The sequence below is a fragment of the Sardina pilchardus genome, chromosome 4, assembly GCF_963854185.1.
Source record: "Sardina pilchardus chromosome 4, fSarPil1.1, whole genome shotgun sequence".
Lineage (NCBI taxonomy): Eukaryota > Metazoa > Chordata > Actinopteri > Clupeiformes > Clupeidae > Sardina > Sardina pilchardus.
Window position 1 is genome coordinate 38,033,319 of NC_084997.1, and position 22,500 is coordinate 38,055,818.

General features: G+C 45.5%; 2 protein-coding genes across 2 annotated transcripts; both read left to right on the plus strand.

Moving 5' to 3' along the window:
- Positions 1–5,150: 5,150 nt before the first annotated feature.
- LOC134079075 (C-type mannose receptor 2-like) lies at positions 5,151–10,110 on the plus strand. The gene is made up of 3 exons (XM_062535245.1): positions 5,151–5,206; positions 9,379–9,436; positions 9,668–10,110. Exons 2-3 carry the CDS (start codon positions 9,400–9,402, stop codon positions 10,108–10,110), a joined length of 480 nt encoding a protein of 159 aa, XP_062391229.1. The 5' UTR covers positions 5,151–5,206; positions 9,379–9,399.
- Positions 10,111–12,289: 2,179 nt separating this feature from the next.
- Positions 12,290–20,615, plus strand: LOC134079076 (uncharacterized). Its single transcript, XM_062535246.1, has 7 exons — positions 12,290–12,677; positions 12,811–13,056; positions 15,327–15,707; positions 15,816–15,869; positions 16,110–16,163; positions 17,420–17,776; positions 20,529–20,615. Exons 1-6 carry the CDS (start codon positions 12,290–12,292, stop codon positions 17,770–17,772), a joined length of 1,476 nt encoding a protein of 491 aa, XP_062391230.1. The 3' UTR covers positions 17,773–17,776; positions 20,529–20,615.
- The last annotated feature ends 1,885 nt before the right edge of the window (positions 20,616–22,500 follow it).

Below are 22,500 nucleotides of genomic sequence, written 5' to 3' on the forward strand. Positions count from 1 at the left end.
AGTTAAACGCACACACCTAAACTAGCTATCGTCTGAGTTAAACACACACACCTAAACTAGCTATCGTCTGAGTTAAACGCACACACCTAAACTAGCTATCGTCTGAGTTAAACACACACACCTGGACTAGCGAGTTTTTTTGCACTTATAATATTTTTTCGCCTGGTCCTACCACACTCTCCTACCTGCACGATGTACAGAGAGTCGGGGTCTGCAGTATATTCATGGGTACTCAAGACAACAATGTGAAGGTCCAATCAGCGAACAGAGTGAGTAGCTGAGAACGATGACGTCACGACCAAACGTTAGCGATTGGTTATGGCAGATCCAGAGAGGCTCAGGGCAGACCCAATAGTTTTAATCATCAACAGAGTATCCACATTCAAGGAAGTTCGCGCTCGGCAATGGAAAGTGACCGATCTGTGGCCAGACTCTCTGTACATTACGAATGTCCTAGAGTATGGTAGGACCACGTAAGTCTGGGCTCACTGTGGGAACCAATGAATACACATACACACACACACACACACACACACACACACACACACACACACACACACACACTTGTACTGATGCAGAGAAATGGGTGACCACCACAGAATGCACCGGACCGATCTGATCAATACCCTAACACAGCATCAGTGTTGGCATAGCGACCTACATGTCATCACCCTTAGGCCCAGACTGGGGAAATTGATCACCTCAAATCAGCATGATTGATCTCCGTATCTGGGCTGAGACTGTCCAGCTTACACAGCCATTTATCAAATTAATCTTAATTCCTCTCATGTTAACCTGATGAAATGTGTGTGTGTGCGTGTGTGTGTGGTGGCCGATTTGACGTTGGGTCATTTCTCATGTTAAATGGTCCTGTCTGTGCTACGTGATGTGTGTGTGTGTGTGTGTGTGTGTGTGTGTGTGTGTGTGTGTGTGTGTGTGTGTGTGTGTGTGTGTGTGTGTGTGTGACCTCTGCTGCCCTCCTCTCATTCTCTCTCTCTTCATGGTTGCTAAATCACCACTATCACTAAGTACTGCGTCTTGTGTTCTAGAGACTTGTGTTCTAACAAGCCAAGTGTACTGCGTCTTGTGTTCTAGAGCCTCATGTTCTAACAAGCCAAGTGTACTGCGTCTTGTGTTCTAGAGCCTCATGTTCTAACAAGCCAAGTGTACTGCGTCTTGTGTTCTAGAGCCTCATGTTCTAACAAGCCAAGTGTACTGCGTCTTGTGTTCTAGAGCCTCATGTTCTAACAAGCCAAGTGTACTGCGTCTTGTGTTCTAGAGCCTCATGTTCTAACAAGCCAAGTGTACTGCGTCTTGTGTTCTAGAGACTTGTGTTCTAACAAGGTAAGCGTACTGCATCGTGTGTTCTAGAGCCTTGTGTTCTAACAAGGTAAGTGGACTGCATCGTGTGTTCTAGAGCCTTGTGTTCTAACAAGGTAAGTGGACTGCATCGTGTGTTCTAGAGCGATGCTGCCTAGATTGAAAGGTTATCTGTGTTCCTGATACCTGGACGTCTTTTGGAGTATCGTGATGTTTGTCTTTTTTAGGTTTACTGTCAGGACCCAGTGCTGCCAGTGTTTCTCTAGTGGACCCAGTGCTGCCAGTGTTCCTCCAGTGGACCCAGTGCTGACAGTGTTTCTCTAGCAGGCCCAGGTGTTGCAGTAGCCCCTCTGCAGTGGGAGATATCAACAGGTCATCTGCAGTGGGAGATATCAACAGGTCATCTGCAGTGGGAGATATCAACAGGTCATCTGCAGTGGGAGATATCAGCAGCAGTGGGAGATATCAGCAGGTCATCTGCAGTGGGAGATATCAACAGGTCATCTGCAGTGGGAGATATCAACAGGTCATCTGCAGTGGGAGATATCAGCAGGTCATCTGCATAAAGGAGATATCAGCAGGTCATCTGCATAAAGGAGATATCAGCAGGTCATCTGCATAAAGGAGATATCAGCAGGTCATCTGCATAAAGGAGATATCAGCAGGTCATCTGCAGTGGGAGATATCAGCAGGTCATCTGCAGTGGGAGATATCAACAGGTCATCTGCAGTGGGAGATATCAACAGGTCATCTGCAGTGGGAGATATCAGCAGGTCATCTGCATAAAGGAGATATCAGCAGGTCATCTGCATAAAGGAGATATCAGCAGGTCATCTGCATAAAGGAGATATCAGCAGGTCATCTGCATAAAGGAGATATAAAGGAGCAATTTCATTCATGTCTTGAGTAGAGCAAGGTCAGGAGCTCCCTCCTCTCTCTTTCTTTCTCTCTTTCCCTCACTCTCTCTTCTTCTCTTCTCTCTCCCTCCCTCTCTTCTCTATCCATGTGAGTCTCATGGTTGAGAAGTATAAATATTCTAATGTCTCCATCTTGAGTGTCACGGTTAGAAAATATAAATATTCTAATGTTTCCATTTGTCTCATGGTTGAGAAGTATAAATATTCTAATGTCTCCATCTTGAGTCTCATGGTTGAGAAGTATAAATATTCTAATGTCTCCATCTTGAGTCTCATGGTTGTGGACTAGAACCCATCTGTCTGCATCGTGTGACAAGCAAAGGACATCTCTTTTGAAATCTTCCTCTCTCTCTCTCTCTCTCTCTCTATCGCTCTCTCTCTCTCCCTCTCTCTCTCTCTCCCTCTCTCTCCCTCTTTCTCTCTCTATCTAACTCAATGCATGTGCATTTATATTACATGCTCTCTCTCTCTGTGTGTGTGTGTGTGTGTGTGTGTGTGTGTGTGTGTGTGTGTGTGCTTTATAGAGAAATAAATAACAAGCCTCCAGTCTTGTTATATTAGTCTACAGTGGTCCTAAGAGGATACAGCAACTTCATTAGTACAGTATATCAGACACTCTCCAACGGCTTGCCATAACATACAGATGATATACAGCACGTGCACACACACACACACACACACACACACACACACACACACACTTAGCCTCTTCCAGACACAGCAGCATGTGTTAGTGTTAGATATATGGGTGTTCCCAACCCACACACACACACACACACACACACACACACACACACACACACACAGACAGACACACATACACCCTCCTCCCACCCCCACACCCCCCCCCCCCACACACACACACACCAGTTCCATATGAGGGGCATTATTGCATGTTGTCTTTGAGGCTTGGGATCCTTAGTTAGTTATCAACCAAGAGTCTAAATCTAAAAAGCCACACACTTTAGCAGAGTCACTCATTCTAGCCTGCAAATGGTTAAAGTAATGCTAGGGCCAGATACTGCAAAAGAAATGGAAAAACTCCACTGGCCAGTTGGCCTTGCCAGCTGATTGCTAACGTGAGATGATGACAAATTTACAGAGAATTTTATATGGCAAAGCTACCGGAGATGAGATGTTCAGCATAACAGAATTGTTGCCTGCTTGACAAACCATGAGCGTACAGAGGAGCTACATCAGGTGCATAACTGAAGGGTTCAATTAGCTTCCACTATGAAAGTAGATGTGGGTAGGCATACATTCAGAAAAAATAGACCAGTTGCGTAATTTTACGTGTCACGAACGGAACACTTACGCGTCCGGTATACACTAATCCAGCGAAACACGGAAGTAACGCAGCGCCGCCATTACTGCGTGGCTGGCTGCTAAGAAATTAGCCCGTTGGTTCCATAGGCGGCTGTTGCAGAGGTTAGCTGTCATTAATACACGTCTTAATACCTTATGGTGTTAATAAATTAATAAGTTTTGGCCACAGTCTGACATCATTGATCCAATGTTCCCTTTCACCTGACGTTTTCTTTCATGAGCGGGATCTCTTGTTAGACATTCTCTGACAGGATGCTTTCATTGAAAAGCACAGGCAAGTGTCACTCGTCACACTTGCAGGCACGCAGTAATGGCGATATTCAAGATGGCAGCGCCCATAAAGTTCGCGCTGGATTAGTGTATAGCTTCGTTAGCAGGGATATGGGTAGTTTGCACTGACAAGGCAGGCCTCCATGACAGGTCAGGTCAAAGGCTTCATAACGAAAGCCAAGCAGAAAAATCCTGCCATGGTAGCGTCACATTGAGTGTTGCATCAGGAAGCTCTAAGTGTAAAAAATGATGCCCCCAGACCGTTTTGAATCTAGTCGTAAAATAGTTAAATATAGCCTATACGCCACATCCCCTTCAAACATACTGCAGTTATTCACTATCCTCTGCAGCGAAATGGCTATCCAACATATCACAAGGTTTAATAAAATGCATGAAGCACAAATATGACACAAAGGAGGTTGAGAGTAAAAAGTGATAAATAGGGGGTGGTGTGGTGCAACAGGCTACAGCGCTCGTACCATATCGTATGTATGGCTCTAAGTGCCCACGGGGACCCAGGTTCAAATCCGACCTGCGGTCAGGTCCCGATCCCACCCCATCTCTCTCTCTCTCCCACTTGTTTCCTGTCACTAGCCTACCATAATAAAGGCAAAAAAGCCACAAAATATACATTATACTTTTAAAAAAAAGGGGGTGCCATGGATGTAGAGGGATATGTTCAGGAGTGCCATGAACCAGAAAAGTTTGGGAACCACTGTACTATACACACCAGGGAAGGAATAGCATCCACTTCTAATGATACAGAGTTGCACATAGCACACATCATTTGTACCAGGGTGTATAGGCTGGAGTGACTATGTGGTTAAATTAGCCTTGGCCACACCGCTGGGCTATGACAAACCCTTTATGACACACAACAGCAAATGTGTTGCACATACACAGATTTTTTTTGTTTTATTATGACAGAAAGTGAATAATTAAGAAACATTTCTGCACTAATGACAACAAATCTGTTCTGATGAATTATTTCTGGCCATAATCTTTGATCCATGTGTTTGCTTTGGCCTTTACTCAGGCTACTTAGGCCTCAACCTGAAGCTCTCTAGGCCATAGTTTGCGCTTTTTTTGCCCCAGGCAGCATGTGACTGAATTTGCGTGTTTTTGTTCCTGGAAGCCGCTGAAGAAAGAATTCCTGTTCTCCCTGAACAGCTCCTCTTTGTTAATGAGACAGCATCGTATTGAGTCATAGTTGCAACATTTTTTCTACTATTCAAATTCACTACGTCACACGTCTAGTTCAGAAAACACCAGCTGAGGACTCAGCATCTCTTCACACACACGACGGCACCGCGCAGGTGAGAACAGAGGTGTACCTGCACTCTAAGGAGACAGCAAGCAGCACTGCATCCTGGGTAAGTGACATTGAGAGCTTCTGTTGTACACTGTGATGATGAACCTGAGAGCTGTTATGTTGGAGACAGAGTTGACGTTGGAGAGCTTTAAGGGGAGACAGAGTTGATGATGGAGAGTGTTGAGGGGAGACAGAGTTGATGATGGAGAGTGTTGAGGGGAAACAGAGTTGATGATGGAGAGTGTTAAGGGCCAGACAGAGTTGATGTTGGAGAGTGTTGAGGGGAGACAGAGTTGATGTTGGAGAGTGTTAAGGGGAGACAGAGTTGATGTTGGAGAGTGTCGAGGGGAGACAGAGTTGATGTTGGAGAGTGTTAAGGGGAGACCAGAGTTGATGTTGGAGAGTGTTAAGGGGAGACAGAGTTGATGTTGGAGAGTGTTAAGGGGAGACAGAGTTGGAATTGACAGCAGACAGAGTTGGAGTTGATAAATTTGCTTTTTTCCTCATTTACTGATTTGTGCAGTTGGGACAGTTTTTCACTATTCAAATTCTCTGAGCCCAAAGGACAAGGTTAAATAAGTGCAAATGTGCAAAAGTGTGAGTGTGTCTCAGACCTCTAGCTCCACAAACACACTATGGCACTGTGCAGGTGAGAAGCAGTTGTACCTGTGGACTGAGGAGACAGCATCGTCATCTTTGGGGAACTGACATTGGCCGGGTTTCCCAGATTTGTTCAGAAGCTCTTAAGTGCTAAGAACTTCATAGGAGCGCTCTAAGAAGGTTCTAAGAACGCTCCTAAGAAGTTCCTAGCACTTAACCCTCCTGTTGTGTTCATTTCATGTTAATCAGTTTTGTGTTCCCGGTCAAAAATGACCGACCTCAGTATAGTTGATTGTAAATCCATAATTATACATATGTATTCACCTAATGTTGCTATGTATCTTTTAATTAGCTCAAGTCCTTGTGAACATTACATGTTTTAAAGTTCTATTTGCTATTTCTGGCCTGTAGGCCTCATTGACCTGAGCTCATACAAGTCGTTTTTTTAGTAAAAATAGCCTAATATATGCATTATTTTGGCTCTAATCAACATTAATATAAATATATTGTGCTATTTATCATGGAATACTTCATGTTCAAATTTAAAAAGAACCTTTGTTTTGAAACCATTTCAAATTTCTAACAGTGGCACAAAATCACATCTTTTGTGTTCCCGGTCAAAAATGACCGACCCTATTTTAGTTGATTGTAAATCCATAATAAGACATATATTTATCTTATGTTGTTATGGATCTTTTAACTAGCTTAAGTTCTTGTGAACATTACATGTTTTAAAGTTCTATTTGCTATTTATGGCCTGTAGGCCTCATTGACCTGAGCTCATACAAGTCGTTTTTTAGTAAAAATAGCATAATATATGCATTATTTTGGCTCTAATAAACATTCAGATAAAAATATTGGGTTATATATCACAGAGTGCATTATGTCCAAGTTTTAAAATAATATTTGTTTTGAAACCATTTAAATTTTTTCACAGTTGCACAAAATCATGCCTTTTCTGTTCCCGGTCAAAACTGACCGGTATGATTTTATTTGTAAAGAATGACCATTAATAGTCAATAGCCTGCCTTTTCTGAGCCACAACTGACAACAATCTCTTGAGTAGTTCTTTAATAAGCTGGCACAGGTCTCCTGAGGCATTTTGACCCATTCTTTCATTGCGAATTGTTCCAGCTGCATAGTTTCCGAACATGGACATTCACTTTGAGCACCCGACACAGATTCTCAATTGGATTGAGGTTTGGGCTCTGTGTGGGCCACTCCAGGACCTGGGTTCTGGTATCCTTGAGCAACTGTTGGACCAATTTTGATGTATGCTTTGGATAATTATCTTGTTGGAAGACCCTGCAACGACCTACATCTATAGTCTAAGAGCCAATTTCTGCATATTATACTTCAACATTTTCATTTTCTTTTTTCATGATGCCATGCACCTGAGCAAGGTTAGCTGTGCCTGAGGCTGCGAAACAGCCCCACAGCATGATGCTCCCACCACCATGTTGAACTGTGGGGTTCAACTTAGGGTTGAAATCATCTCCCTTTCTTCGCCAAACATAAACAACATCCATGTGCCCAAACAGTTCCAGATTAGTCTCATAAGACCAAAGCACAGACTTCCAGAACTCATTTTTTTTTATCTCTCAAATGCTCACGTGCAAATCTCAGTCTGATAGAGAGATAGATAGATAGATAGATAGATACTTTATAGATCCCCAAGGGGAAATTCAAAGTTGTGATGTGCCACTCTTTGAGTAAAGGGGTTCCTCTGAGACGATGGCCCTGAAGCCCACCATGATGAAAGTCCCTCCCAACTTTGTTACTTGAAATATCAACTCCAGAAGAGGCCAGGTCAGCAACAATCATCTTGGCAGATGTCCGGCCTTCTTGCTGACATCTCTGACTATTTTCCTCTCCAGAGTTCTTGAAATGTTGTGCTTACAACCACGCCCAGGTTTGCTTTGTAGAATTTGTCTCCTTGTACTTGACAATGATGCAACGTACAGCAGTTCTAGACACTGTGAAATGCTTGCAAATGGCAGTATAACCTTCCCCCTTATGATCTTCCACTATCTTCTTTCTGAGCTCAAGACTGATTTCCTTTGTCTTTGACATGGTCAGTAAGATTAGTCCCTCGATAATGTCTACAAGTGCCTTGTGCCTTGAGTCCTTTTATGCTGATTGAATGCTCCGTTATTGTTATGAAGCCAATTAACTGTACAGGAGTGGTTTGAAAGCTGATTGGTTAATTAGGTGTGTTTTGATAACAAACAAATCACATGGGCAGTAATATTATTGACCATCCCATCATTGGGGCTAATATTTTTTACCACTATATTTGACATAAACTAAAACTAAAAATGTATTTTATATTCCAAAATGTACACCAAAAGCCACTAAATATCACTTTTTGTGTGTGCCCAGCAACACATGCATGTGTGGGTGTAGGACAGAAGTCACTCAACTCAATTTTATACACTTTTTGTAGTCACATCCATTCATTTCTAATGACCGGTCATTTTTGACCGGGAACACCACAGGTGTACACAAGTTGAATAAAACACACAAAATTGCATCAAAGTTCTCAAAAATTATTTTGTGTGTTCAGATGCCCTATGTGAACAAAGTCATGAAATATCATGACAATCAGATTAAGTTAACTATATTTTTCAGAGACAAAATGTGTAAAATCGGACAGATTTGACCTTAACACAACAGGAGGGTTAAGAGCTTCTTAACAAATCTGGGAAACCCGGCCATTGAGAGCTTTTGTTGTACACTGTGATGAGCTGCTGTTGGAGAGTGTTGAGGGCCAGACAGAGTTGATGTTGGAGAGTGTTGAGGGCCAGACAGAGTTGATGTTGGAGAGTGTTGAGGGGAGACAGAGTTGATGTTGGAGAGTGTTGAGGGGAGACAGAGTTGATGTTGGAGAGTGTTGAGGGCCAGACAGAGTTGATGTTGGAGAGTGTTGAGGGCCAGACAGAGTTGATGTTGGAGAGTGTTGAGGGCCAGACAGAGTTGATGTTGGAGAGTGTTGAGGGCCAGACAGAGTTGATGTTGGAGAGTGTTGAGGGTACACAGAGTTACATTTGGAGAGTGTTAAGGACCAGACAGAGATATTGTTGGAGAGTGTGAAGTTGGATACAGATATATTGTTGGATAGTGTTAAGTGGGAGACAGAGATGATGTTGGAGAGTGTTAAGTTGGAGACAGAGATACTCTTGGAGAGTGTTGAGGGGAGACAGAGTTAAATTTGGAGAGAGTTGAGGGCCAGACAGAGTTGATGTTGCAGAGTGTTAAGTTGGAGACAGAGATAATGTTGGAGAGTGTTGCGGGGAGATGGACAGTTCATGTTGGAGAGTGTTAAGAGAAGACCAGAGTTCTAACAGGTGGCTTACTAGAGAAGGTTGGTTACTATTTTCATTCACATTACAGTAGCCTATGTCTTATTTATTATTGTTTATTCCACTGCTCGGTTGAATTCCCCATTGTTCCAACTTCCCCATTCCCCAACTTCACGCCACGCAGTTATTCAAAGTTAATGCACTTTTCTAGACGGAACGTCCCTCCGCTTCGCGTCTGGCCGTATCACCGTCTAGAACGTGCATTAACTTTGAATAACCGCACGGCGTGTCGTCCATTATCCCGTACTAATATCATAATGATGGTTTTCAGGTGCCTTGTGACTACGACAACATGCTGGCTCCTGTGCTCCTTGTGTTCCTGCTGACAGGTCAGTGCCCATGCAGTACAGCACCGTGTGTGTGTGTGTGTGTGTGTGTGTGTGTGTGTGTGTGTGTGTGTGTGTGTGTGTGAGTGTGTATATGTGTGTGTGTGTGTGTGTGTGTGTGTGTGTGTGTGTGTGTGTGTGTATATGTGTGTGTGTGTGTGTGTGTGTGTGTGTGTGTATTTTTGTGTAGCTGTTACCTCATTGAGATCCAATCCTCTCATCCATTTGCACCAGCTCTCTCCACCTCATCCTCCTCCTCCAACACCACCTCCAACACCACCTCCCCCTCTTCACCCACCTCCTCTCCTCCCTCCTCCCCCTCCTCCACTCTACCTGAGCTGGTGCTGGTGTCCACTCCTCTGAGCTGGTCTGAGGCTCGCTCCTACTGTCGGCAGAACCATACTGACCTTGCCTCCTTCACTGGGCCTGATGACCAGCTCCGGATACCCGTAACACCGGATCAGGACATCACTGTGGCCTGGATCGGACTACGCAGTTATTGGATCTGGTCTGACGGCTCTAAACTGTGGCAGAACAAGTTCAGGAATTGGTCCTGGGCGGATACCCCTGGTTCCGGGGACTGTGTGCACACGCGTAATGATTGGAAGTGGCACAATCATGACTGTAAGGAGGAGCTTCCATTCATTTGCTACGGTAAGAGCACTCCATTGTTGTAAGAGTGTTCTGTTTGTTAAGGTGATAAATTGTTGCGCAATGCACAATATGCATGAAACGGGAAAGCACAATTGCCATTTTCAGCTCCTGCATCAGGCAGTCTGTGGTTTTACCCAGTGTGGCCTGAGTACATACAGTACTGTACCTCACCATGTTGGTTTTACCCAGTGTGGTCTGAGTACATACTGTACTGTACCTCGTGTTCACGCGCATGTTGGTTTTACCCAGTGTGGCCTGAGTACATACAGTACTGTACCTCACCATGTTGGTTTTACCCAGTGTGGTCTGAGTACATACTGTACTGTACCTCGTGTTCACGCCCATGTTGATTTTACCCAGTGTGGCCTGTTTATACATACTGTACTGTACCTCACCATGTGTTCACGCGCATGTTGGTTTTACCCAGTGTGGCCTGTTTGTAATGTACCTCACCATGTGTTCACACGCATGTTGGTTTTACCCAGTGTGGCCTGTTTGTACATACCTCACCATGTTTGCATGTGCCACGTTTGCAAAATAAATACACCTGGGCCCGTATTCACAAATAATTTTTGAGGCTAAAAGTAGTTGCTAACTGGCAAATTTAGGAGACACTCCTAAAAATAATGGGTGTGTCACTTAAGCTACTAAACACTTGACCTAGTGGAAAAAAACAGGAAACAGGAAAAAATGACATCTAAGATAAGATAAGAGCTCTGTTGCCATGGTTGACATCATTACTCACGCACAAGCTTGAGTGAGACTGAGTGTTTAGTGCTGTATAGGAGTACTCCTAGTGGTAATACAACATGGTTTGTGCTTGGTGATTTCCAGTGATAAGGTTACATGGTTTGAGCAGGGTGATTTCTAGTGATAAGGTAACATGCTTTATGCGTGGTGATTTCTAGTGATAAGGTAACATGCTTTATGCGTGGTGATTTCTAGTGATAAGGTAACATGCTTTGTGCGTGGTGATTTCTAGTGATAAGGTAACATGCTTTGTGCGTGGTGATTTCTAGTGATAAGGTAACATGCTTTATGCATGGGGATTTCTAGTGATAAGGTAACATGCTTTGTGCGTGGTGATTTCTAGTGATAAGGTAACATGCTTTGTGCAGGGTGATTTCCAGTGATAAGGTAACATGCTTTGTGCAGGGTGATTTCCAGTGGTAAGGTAGCATGCTTTGTGCAGGGTGATTTCCAGTGATAAGGTAACATGCTTTGTGCGTGGTGATTTCCAGTGATAAGGTAACATGCTTTCTGCCTGGTGATTTCCAGTGGTAAGGTAACATGCTTTGTGCGTGGTGATTTCCAGTGATAAGGTAACATGCTTTGTGCGTGGTGATTTCTAGTGATAAGGTAACATGCTTTGTGCATGGTGATTTCTAGTGATAAGGTAACATGCTTTGTGCATGGTGATTTCTAGTGATAAGGTAACATGCTTTGTGCATGGGGATTTCTTTCACATAACTGGTTTGAACTTACCATGAACGCATAGTGAAATCCTGCGCGGACTGAAGTTAGCACCTGGTTGGCTCTGTTGTAGTACCACTTACTACCACACGTGGCGCTGTATTAAACACAATGCTGGAGTCTGCTGGATGGTGCAACAGAGAGGAAGAGGTGGTGAGGGAAGGGGCTTTAGTTATGGACTCTGCCTTTCTTTACCCTTTTAGGCAAAAATCGGACCAAGGGCCTACCATTGGCTGGGGGTGAGTTCATCTATGTGTGTGTGTGTGTGTGTGTGTGTGTGTGTGTGTGTGTGTGTGTGTGTGTGTGTGTGTGTGTGTGTATAAATGGGAAGCAGAGCAAGTCAGTCTGAAACACACATGCATGTGTGTGTGTGTGTGTGTGTGTGTGTGTGTAATCTACTTGTCTATCTATTCTATCTATATATTCATCTATCTATCTATCTATCTATCTATATATTCATCTATCTATCTATCTATCTATCTACACTGCAGTGTTGTAGTCAAGTCGCTATGCCTTGAGTCCAGGTTTGAGTCTCCACTGTCCAGGTTCAAATCAGTGTTAGAGTCCGACTCAAGTCCATTTAAGAAAAAAACAAACAAAAAAAAAACTCCTGGACTCAAGTACTACAAAACTGCTACACTGAACAAAATTATACATTTCCACGCCCAGCATCTTCATAACATCATCTGAGACCAGCTATCCGAACAGCTGCTGCAGCAATTGGTTTGCATGTTTGAGTGCTGGGTCTCAGATGATCTGATGAAGATGCTGGATGTAGAGGTCCTGGGCTGGTGTTTGAGTGTTGGGTCTCTTATGAAGATGTTGGATGTAGAGGTCCTGGGCTGGTGTTTGAGTGTTGGGTCTCTTATGAAGATGCTGGATGTAGAGGTCCTGGGCTGGTGTTTGAGTGTTGGGTCTCTTATGAAGATGCTGGATGTAGAGGTCCTGGGCTGGTGTTTGAGTGTTGGGTCTCTTATGAAGATGCTGGATGTAGAGGTCCTGGGCTGGTGTTTGAGTGTTGGGTCTCTTATGAAGATGCTGGATGTAGAGGTCCTGGGCTGGTGTTTGAGTGTTGGGTCTCTTATGAAGATGCTGGATGTAGAGGTCCTGGGCTGGTGTTTGAGTGTTGGGTCTCTTATGAAGATGCTGGATGTAGAGGTCCAGGTCTTTGAGAGAGAGAGAGAGAGAGAGAGAGAGAGAGAGAGAGAGACATTAGGCCATAAATATTTCTGTTTGTGTGTCTGATGCAGGGGACTGGGCCTACTTCTATGAGACTCATAAGATGTCGTTTGAAGCGGCTCAGAAGTACTGCAGAACACATCACACAGACCTGGTCACAATCAGGAGCCTGCAGGAACACGACGCAATCCAGCAGAAGATCATGAACACCATGAGCACCACCAGCAGCAGCGCGTGGATTGGACTGCGCAGGACGTGGGCGTGGTCAGACCAGAGTAGCTCCACCCACAGAGCCTGGGGGAGTGGCCAGCCCAGACGTAACCACTGCACCATCACCCAGCTGCAGCAGCCCAGGGAGTGGGAGAGCCGGCCATGCAAACACACACTGCCCTTCATCTGCTACCATGGTGAGACCAGAGAGAGTGTGTGGGTGTGTATGTCTGTCTGTGTGTGTGTGTGTGTGTGTGTGTGTGTGTGTGCAGCAGCCCAGGGAGTGGGAGACCCGGCCATGCAAACACACACTGCCCTTCATCTGCTACCATGGTGAGACCAGACAGAGTGTGTGGGTGTGTATGTCTGTCTGTGTGTTTTGTATGCTGAAGATATTTGTGTGTTGTCAGATAAGTCTTGTCCAAGGATATTTGTGAATTTCTGTCTGTGTGTGTCTCTACGTGCCAGAAAAGCAACAGCCTCTAGTTTAGAGATGCTCTTCAGTGTAGCGTGAGTCGAGTGTTCAGCAGTTTGCATTTCTACACGCAATGGAAGAATCAAAAGAGATGAAGCTCAAAACAGGCAGGTCTGCAACAACAGCATAATCATGTCATCCTTGTCACTCTCTCTCTATCTCACTCTCGTATGATTTCCAACATTCTAGAGAGCCATATAATAAGGCGTAATAATATACACGCGGAACCCTTATAAGCAATGCCTTTAAGGTGTAACAGTGTACACGCGGAACCCTTATAACCAATGCCTTTAAGGCGTAACAGTGTACACGCGGAACCCTTATAACCAATGCCTTTAAGGTGTAACAGGGAACCCTTATAACCAATGCCTTTAAGGTGTAACAGTGTACACGCGGAACCCTTATAACCAATGCCTTTAAGGCGTAATAATATAGACGCGGAACCCTTATAACCAATGCCTTTAAGGCGTAACAGTGTACACGGGGAACCCTTATAACCAATGCCTTTAAGGCGTAACAGTGTACACGCGGAACCCTTATAACCAATGCCTTTAAGGTGTAACAGTGTACACGGGGAACCCTTATAACCAATGCCTTTAAGGCGTAACAGTGTACACGCGGAACCCTTATAACCAATGCCTTTAAGGCGTAACAGTGTACACGCGGAACCCTTACATCACAATTGCTAATCCAATTAATATTGCTACAATTAAGTAACTACTGTAACTCCCCACAGATTTGACCTATAAAGGAGTCCTTCCAGTACAAACCTCTGTTCTAACTACCAGTAGGTATATGTGTGAGTGTGTGATTGTATTTGTGAAAACAGAAAGGCATTATGTATTTTGGTACAAGTTCAAAGCTCTAAAATGTCTGCAGCAACTTGCACACACCACAGCAAGGTCCTACTTACATAGGGCTAGTGAGTAGGGTAGCCCTTAGGTTCTTTCTGTGTATTCTTTTACATTACAAGTTGCTGCAGACATTTTAGAGCTTTGAACATGTACCAAAATACATAATGCCTTGCGAGGATGCTGAAAGTATATACATCTTTTTTGGTTAGAGAAAGATGTATATACTATCAGCATCCTCGCACTCCCTGCCCGGTGTTCCTCAGATAACCAGCCCTAAGGCCAACCCAAACATTGGCTTGTTGTAGCTTGTGTTACGGCCGGCTCAGAAGCTGCAACATAATATGGAGACGGACATCAGGGTTTATCAAAAATATAGGGTTTATTGCAATAAATATATATATACTCTAAAATCTAGGGGTTTCATATAGAAAAATAACACCCACACCCAAGAGCATGGCTTGCTCTGGTGTGGACAAAAATGCCAACCCCTGAAGGCCAACTCTGGAACTTCTTATGCACACCTTCAGGTGTACACAATTAGGCCGATTATTGCCCAAACACCACCCAAAGGCTGCTGCACTGTCACCGCAGGGCCAGTGGGGGTGCAGAGGGGCGTAACACTTGGGATTTATTTGGCTTGATGGTGGTCAATCCGATGTCATGACGTAGACACTAGCCTACTGCTGCATGTCGCTGCTTTATTCAGCCTAGTATACTGATTGACATGTAAGTCTGTGTGTGTGTGACTGTGTGTGAGTATTTTTGTGCAGTCGTTTCCTTATTGACCCACGATCCTCTCTTCCAGCCCCAGCTCCCACCTCCTCTCCCCCCTCCTCCTCTTCCTCCTCAACCACCTCCACCTCATCTTCTGCCACCTCCTCTTCTCCCTCCTCCTCTTCCTCCTCAACCACCTCCACCATTTCTTCTGCCACCTCCTCTTCCCCCTCCTCCTCTTCCTCCTCAACCACCTCCACCATTTCTTCTGCCACCTCCTCTTCCCCCTCCTCCTCTTCCTCCTCAACCACCTCCACCTCATCTTCTGCATCAGTTCAACACAGTGATCCTTGTCATAATTACACTGTGCTGAATGATCCCTGGAGGGCCACCACCAACCTGGACCAATCAGTGCTCAAGTGTGACAAGAATGTCCAGTGGCAGGGCTGGTATCTGATGGTCCACCAGGAAGTGCGTGTGCGGATGCCTAACGTGTGTGTGCCTGAGAAGCGCTGTGGTACTCAAATACCCCTCTGGATGAATGGATCTCACCCCCACCCAGAGGATGGCATCGTGACCAGGGAGGTGTGTGGGCACTGGCATAGTGACTGCTGCCAGTACAATTCAACCCCCATACAGGTTAAAGCTTGTCCTGGAAACTACACTGTTTACACATTTAACAGTCCTCCAAGATGTCCTTTGGCATATTGTGCAGGTAAATCTTTTTTTTTTTACTAGATTATCTATCATACAATTTATCTTATATACGGCCATCCAGGGTCCAATTATTATCATTGTACTTAAAGTTTCCCTCCCCCCACAGATCTGGGCAATGAAGCGGTCCTTCCAACTACAACTCCTGTTGCAATAACTCTAGGTACAGTAAGTGAATGTGTGTGCATATGTGTTTGTATACAAGAGGAAATGAATGTGTGTTTTCAAACTGTAAAATGGCAGGCACTTTCCACAGATCGTGTGTGGCATGCATCTAAACTTTCAGCCAAAACTCCTGCTCATACAACTGTTATTATGTCACAATACTAAGTACTGGCATATGTGTGTGCTCATCCAAGGTCCAGTTGATATCATTGAACTTAAAGTTCCCCTCCCCTCACAGATTTGAGCAATGAAGAAGTCCTTACAACTACAGCTCCTGCTCCAATAACTTCAGGTAAGTGAATGGGCTCTTCTCAACCCTCTCTCCTCAGTCCTCAATCCTCGGTCCTCCAGCTCATTCCCACTGATCTAGATATAGAACGATGGGGCGGCAACAATGGGGTAGTCTATCCAGTGTTCTTTATAGATCAGTGTGAACGAGCCGGAGGATCGAGGATCGAGGAGAGAGGTTTGAGAAGAGTCCAATGTGTGTGATACTCTCAGTACGTACCTCCATCTAGGCAGATTACTACAGGTCCTAGATGAAACCTGGGTCCCCCATGTGGGCCCATCTTGACATCCATACAGTGTTGATCATCAACCCGTCTAGGCAGATCACTATAGGTCCTAGAGGGGTGAAATCTGAGCTACCCATGTGGACCCCACATGGCACCTGTACGGTGCCCACCATCAGCCATTTGGGCACCCCGTGTAGGGCAACCCAGAACACCCCTTTCAGCTCCTCGTTGAAGGAAAGTCGAAGAAAAACTAGTATAATTTGTTGTTTGTGGCATTCCAAAGTTTTTACCGACTGTTGTTAAAGTGTAAGTCCGACGAAAATTGAAAAAAATGAATGAATCTACATCAACTAAGCCGTGGAAGAAGTATTTTTCGTTGATCACGCAGTACAGAGCTAGCACGGGCAAGAGCTACAGCCCAAGATAGCAAACAGTGGTTTAGCATAGGGCATACAAGCACACCCTTTCAAACTCGCATTTATAAACCACTAACATCGCTCAAAATAGCGCCAAACCTCGTCAGCAGCTTCCTCTAGGTGTCTACACACAAGACGAAGCACCAACAACTTGGTTCACAAACCCGACGTTTATAAAAGAAGACTGTTATGAACACGTACCCCTTCCAGCTCCTCACAAGGAAATTCCGTGTGAGATCTCGCATGACATACAAATACAAACTATTCTAAAGTTTACAGACTGATTGGTGCTTCGTTTTATGTGTAGACACCTAGAGCAAGCTGCTGACGAGGTTTGGCGCTATTTTGAGCAATGTTGCAGATGATGTGCTGCAGATAACCTGGTCCTGGTGTGTGTATGTGTGTCCCCATGCTGCAGATAACCTGGTCCTGGTGTGTGTGTGTGTGTGTGTGTGTGTGTGTGTGTGTGTGTGTGTGTGTGTGTGTGTGTGTGTGTGCTGCAGATGGCCTGGTCCTGGTGTGTGTGTGTGTGTGTGTGTGTGTGTGTGTGTGTGTGTGTGTGTGTGTGTGCTGCAGATGAGCTGGTCCTGATGTGTGTGTGTGTGTCCGTGCTGCAGATGGCCTGGTCCTGGTGAGGGAGCATGTCAGCTGGCATGATGCGCTGGCAGGCTGTAAGTCCCGGGGTCTGGAGCTGGTGTCCATCCTCAGTGCGGAGCTGGCTGCGCGGGTACGAGTGCTGGCGCGCTCGGCCTCCACCCCCCACGTGTGGCTGGGGCTGCGCTACGCCTGCGGCCTGCGCGTCTGGTTCTGGGTGAGCGGGTGGAGCGTCTGCTACCAGGACTGGGCCCCTGGGAACCGGACCGGGGAAGTGCCACAGGGCTGGGGGACCGGCGCCCTGTCCAGAACCCAGCCCCAGCACTGGGTCAGCCTGCACCAACACACACCCCTCAACTTCATCTGCAGCAAGTAGACAGGTCAGGAATAACACCCAGCACTGGGTCAGACTGCACCAACACACACCCCTCAACTTCATCTGCAGCAAGTAGACAGGTCAGGAATAACACCCAGCACTGGGTCAGCCTGCACCAACACACACCCCTCAACTTCATCTGCAGCAAGTAGACAGGTCAGGAATAACACCCAGCACTGGGTCAGCCTGCACCAACACACACCCCTCAACTTCATCTGCAGCAAGTAGACAGGTCAGGAATAACACCCAGCACTGGGTCAGCCTGCACCAACACACACCCCTCAACTTCATCTGCAGCAAGTAGACAGGTCAGGAATAACACCCAGCACTGGGTCAGCCTGCACCAACACACACCCCTCAACTTCATCTGCAGCAAGTAGACAGGTCAGGAATAACACCCAGCACTGGGTCAGCCTGCACCAACACACACCCCTCAACTTCATCTGCAGCAAGTAGACAGGTCAGGAATAACACCCACTACTGGGTCAGCCTGCACCAACACACACCCCTCAACTTCATCTGCAGCAAGTAGACAGGTCAGGAATAACACCCAGCACTGGGTCAGCCTGCACCAACACACACCCCTCAACTTCATCTGCAGCAAGTAGACAGGTCAGGAATAACACCCAGCACTGGGTCAGCCTGCACCAACACACACCCCTCAACTTCATCTGCAGCAAGTAGACAGGTCAGGAATAACACCCAGCACTGGGTCAGCCTGCACCAACACACACCCCTCAACTTCATCTGCAGCAAGTAGACAGGTCAGGAATAACACCCAGCACTGGGTCAGACTGCACCAACACACACCCCTCAACTTCATCTGCAGCAAGTAGACAGGTCAGGAATAACACCCAGCACTGGGTCAGCCTGCACCAACACACACCCCTCAACTTCATCTGCAGCAAGTAGACAGGTCAGGAATAGCACCCAGCACTGGGTCAGGTTGCACCAACACACACCCCTCAACTTCATCTGCAGCAAGTAGACAGGTCAGGAATAACACCCAGCACTGGGTCAGCCTGCACCAACACACACCCCTCAACTTCATCTGCAGCAAGTAGACAGGTCAGGAATAGCACCCAGCACTGGGTCAGGTTGCACCAACACACACCCCTCAACTTCATCTGCAGCAAGTAGACAGGTCAGGAATAACACCCAGCACTGGGTCAGACTGCACCAACACACACCTCTCAACTTCATCTGCAGCAAGTAGACAGGTCAGGAATAACACCCAGCACTGGGTCAGCCTGCACCAACACACACCCCTCAACTTCATCTTCAGCAAGTAGACAGGTCAGGAATAACACCCACTACTGGGTCAGCCTGCACCAACACACACCTCTCAACTTCATCTGCAGCAAGTAGACAGGTCAGGAATAGCACCCAGCACTGGGTCAGGTTGCACCAACACACACCCCCTCAACTTCATCTGCAGCAAGTAGACAGGTCAGGAATAGCACCCAGCACTGGGTCAGCCTGCACCAACACACACCCCTCAACTTCATCTGCAGCAAGTAGACAGGTCAGGAATAGCACCCAGCACTGGGTCAGGTTGCACCAACACACACCCCTCAACTTCATCTGCAGCAAGTAGACAGGTCAGGAATAACACCCAGCACTGGGTCAGACTGCACCAACACACACCTCTCAACTTCATCTGCAGCAAGTAGACAGGTCAGGAATAACACCCAGCACTGGGTCAGCCTGCACCAACACACACCCCTCAACTTCATCTGCAGCAAGTAGACAGGTCAGGAATAACACCCAGCACTGGGTCAGACAGCACCAACACACACCCCTCAACTTCATCTGCAGCAAGTAGACAGGTCAGGAATAACACCCAGCACTGGGTCAGACTGCACCAACACACACCTCTCAACTTCATCTGCAGCAAGCAGACAGCTCAGAGACTGTGTGTATCCATACTGATCTCCTTTCTATATCCGAGCGAGTGTGTGTGTATAGGGTGTCACGATTTTCATATTAAGCTGAATTCAGACAGCTCAGAGACTGTGGCTGTGTCTGAAACAGAAGGCCGCTGCCTACTGCCTCACTGCCTTCACTGCCTAGCGAGTGAGTTGCCGTAGAAGGCAACAAGGTAGCAGCTACAAGTTCCGGACAGCCTAGCAAGATATCAACGTAGAACGTCGTTGCCATGATACTACAGCTGTGCTTTAGATGCGTTAGTGTAAATCACTACTAGCATGCTAGTCATTGCAAACTAATTGCCAGTGATGTGTAATGACCGGACAATTTTTTTAAATGCTTTAAAAGCCTTACCAGCCAACACGATTTACTTCTTAAGCCCCCGGGGATGGTGTTGTGGAGGAGAGGAGTCGAAATTTGAAGTATAAACATGCTTTAGACGTGTGAAGAAACCTTCTGTGATTTTTGAAAGCTAAATACAAAGAAGTGAATGGAAGCATTTTACCGTTCACTGACATCATAGTTCAATAGGACTTTGGACGTTGAAGGCAGCATGAAGGATACATCTATGCTGCATTCAAAACTGGGCAAAATGAAGGTATCTTATAAGGCAGCATTTTTTATTCGGACATGCCACGATGCCTTGCTCCCCTGCAAGATATCTTAAAAGGCAGCATTTGTTTCCGTTTCAGACACAGCCTGTGTGTATGTGTGTGTGTGTATTCATTGACTGGTTTTGGTCCACCACTTCTTACCTTTTATCTCCGTGTGTGTGTATGTGTGTGTGTGTGTGTGTGTGTGTGTGTGTGTGTGTGTATGTGTTGTAGGTGGATGTGTGTGTTTGCAAAATGTCTGGGACTCCAAAGTGCACAGTTTCTGCAGCAGTACTCTCCTGCCTCTGCTACCAATCTTCACTCAGACTGCTGATGTTCCCAGAACATATGATGCTGATGTTCCACCATCTTCCCTTCATATTACACATTTACTATTTTGCCATTTAACTGATAGAATAACAGCCTGAGTGGACACATATATTACACATTAGACTTTTAACATATAACTAATCGAATAACAGCCTGAGTGTATAAATGCATTAGACATTTACCATTTAACTAACAGAATAGCAGGCTTGCACCACTGGGTACACAACTGAAGTGCTCTGTATATGGAGTGTAATAATAGCTAGGCCTGCTCATCTTCACCTCTAAGCTTAATTGTTTAATTGGCGCACTTGGTGTCCAGGTCGTCTAAATAGGCCTACTCATCTTCACCTCTAAGCTTAATTGTTTAATTGGCGCACTTGGTGTCCAGGTTGTCTTGATAGGCCTGCTCTTCTTCACCTCTAAGCTTAATTGTTTAATTGGCGCACTTGGTTTCCAGGTTGTCTAGATAGGCCTGCTTTACTTCACCTCTAAGCTTAATTGTTTAATTGGCGCACTTGGTGTCCAGGTTGTCTTGATAGGCCTGCTCTTCTTCACCTCTAAGCTTAATTGTTTAATTGGCGCACTTGGTGTCCAGGTTGTCTTGATAGGCCTGCTCTTCTTCACCTCTAAGCTTAATTGTTTAATTGGCGCACTTGGTGTCCAGGTTGTCTTGATAGGCCTGCTCTTCTTCACCCCTAAGCTTAATTGTTTAATTGGCGCACTTGGTGTCCAGGTTGTCTTGATAGGCCTGCTCTTCTTCACCTCTAAGCTTAATTGTTTAACTGTTAGCACACTTGGTGTCCAGGTTGTCTAGACACACTGATGCATTGTGGGTTAATGAGTGGGGCATAGGTGGTGGTGGCAGCAGACTTGAAAGCTTGTCTTTTGGCTTTGATATTTCTCACTGGGTCATTCCAACAGTCAGTTCTGGGTCAGTTCAACCAGGGCCCACGCACTTAGGGCTAAACAATTCTGAAGTAATTACCAGGTACCTATGTTACCCAGGAGACACCCTGTAAAATTGCTTTAAGGAAAGATCAATACTTTCCAAGTTACTACCAGTTTTACAGGGGGAGGGTTGTCCTGATTTTGTTCGGCCTCTTTGTCTGGTCTTATTTGAGTCTTTTATTTTTCACCCCGAACAAAAAGCAGCATTGATATTAATATGATTTATTTAGCATTGATGTCCATAAGACAAATCAATTGGGTGTTTTTAAAAAGAAGACATCATAGAGATTAATTTTGCGTTTTGTGTCTGGGTTCTGTTTGCCCTGTTGGGGGTTATTTTCCGATTATTATCCCTTCCTGAAAAGCAAATACAGGAAACAATGCATTATCCCTTCCTTAAAAGCAAATCATGCCTTAGACCATTTTATTGTGAAAGCAAAATGCCAGTTCTGGCACCTTTTTGACACTGGCACTGTTTTAAAAGTAATACATTAATTATTCATTTATCATTAGTAAATAAATTAATTACTAATTTATCCGCATTGTGGCATGTGCCCTTTACTCTCGTCACATTTTTGATGTTACCAAATGGGGGCTCGTCCGGGATACCGAGCCCCCATTTTTAGTTCTAGTTAATTGTGCCTCGGGTGCATTGATCTGGCCTTGTACAGTAAGTGAAATTGGTAGGCTACTATTGTGTTTTGTTAGATTTAGTCCATCTACTCAAGGCAGTGATTGTGGTCACTCCCAATTGGTCTGACACAGGTGGAAGCCTTGTTAATTGAACAAACAGTAGGCCTGACCCTGCGTACACACTGTCTCCGTCCGTCAACGGATCTCATTCACTTTGCATGGGGTGGACGCGAAATGCATTGTGGGTCCGTCCGTCGCTTCAGCTCCGTTGCCTCCGTCAAGAAAGTTGAGAAAT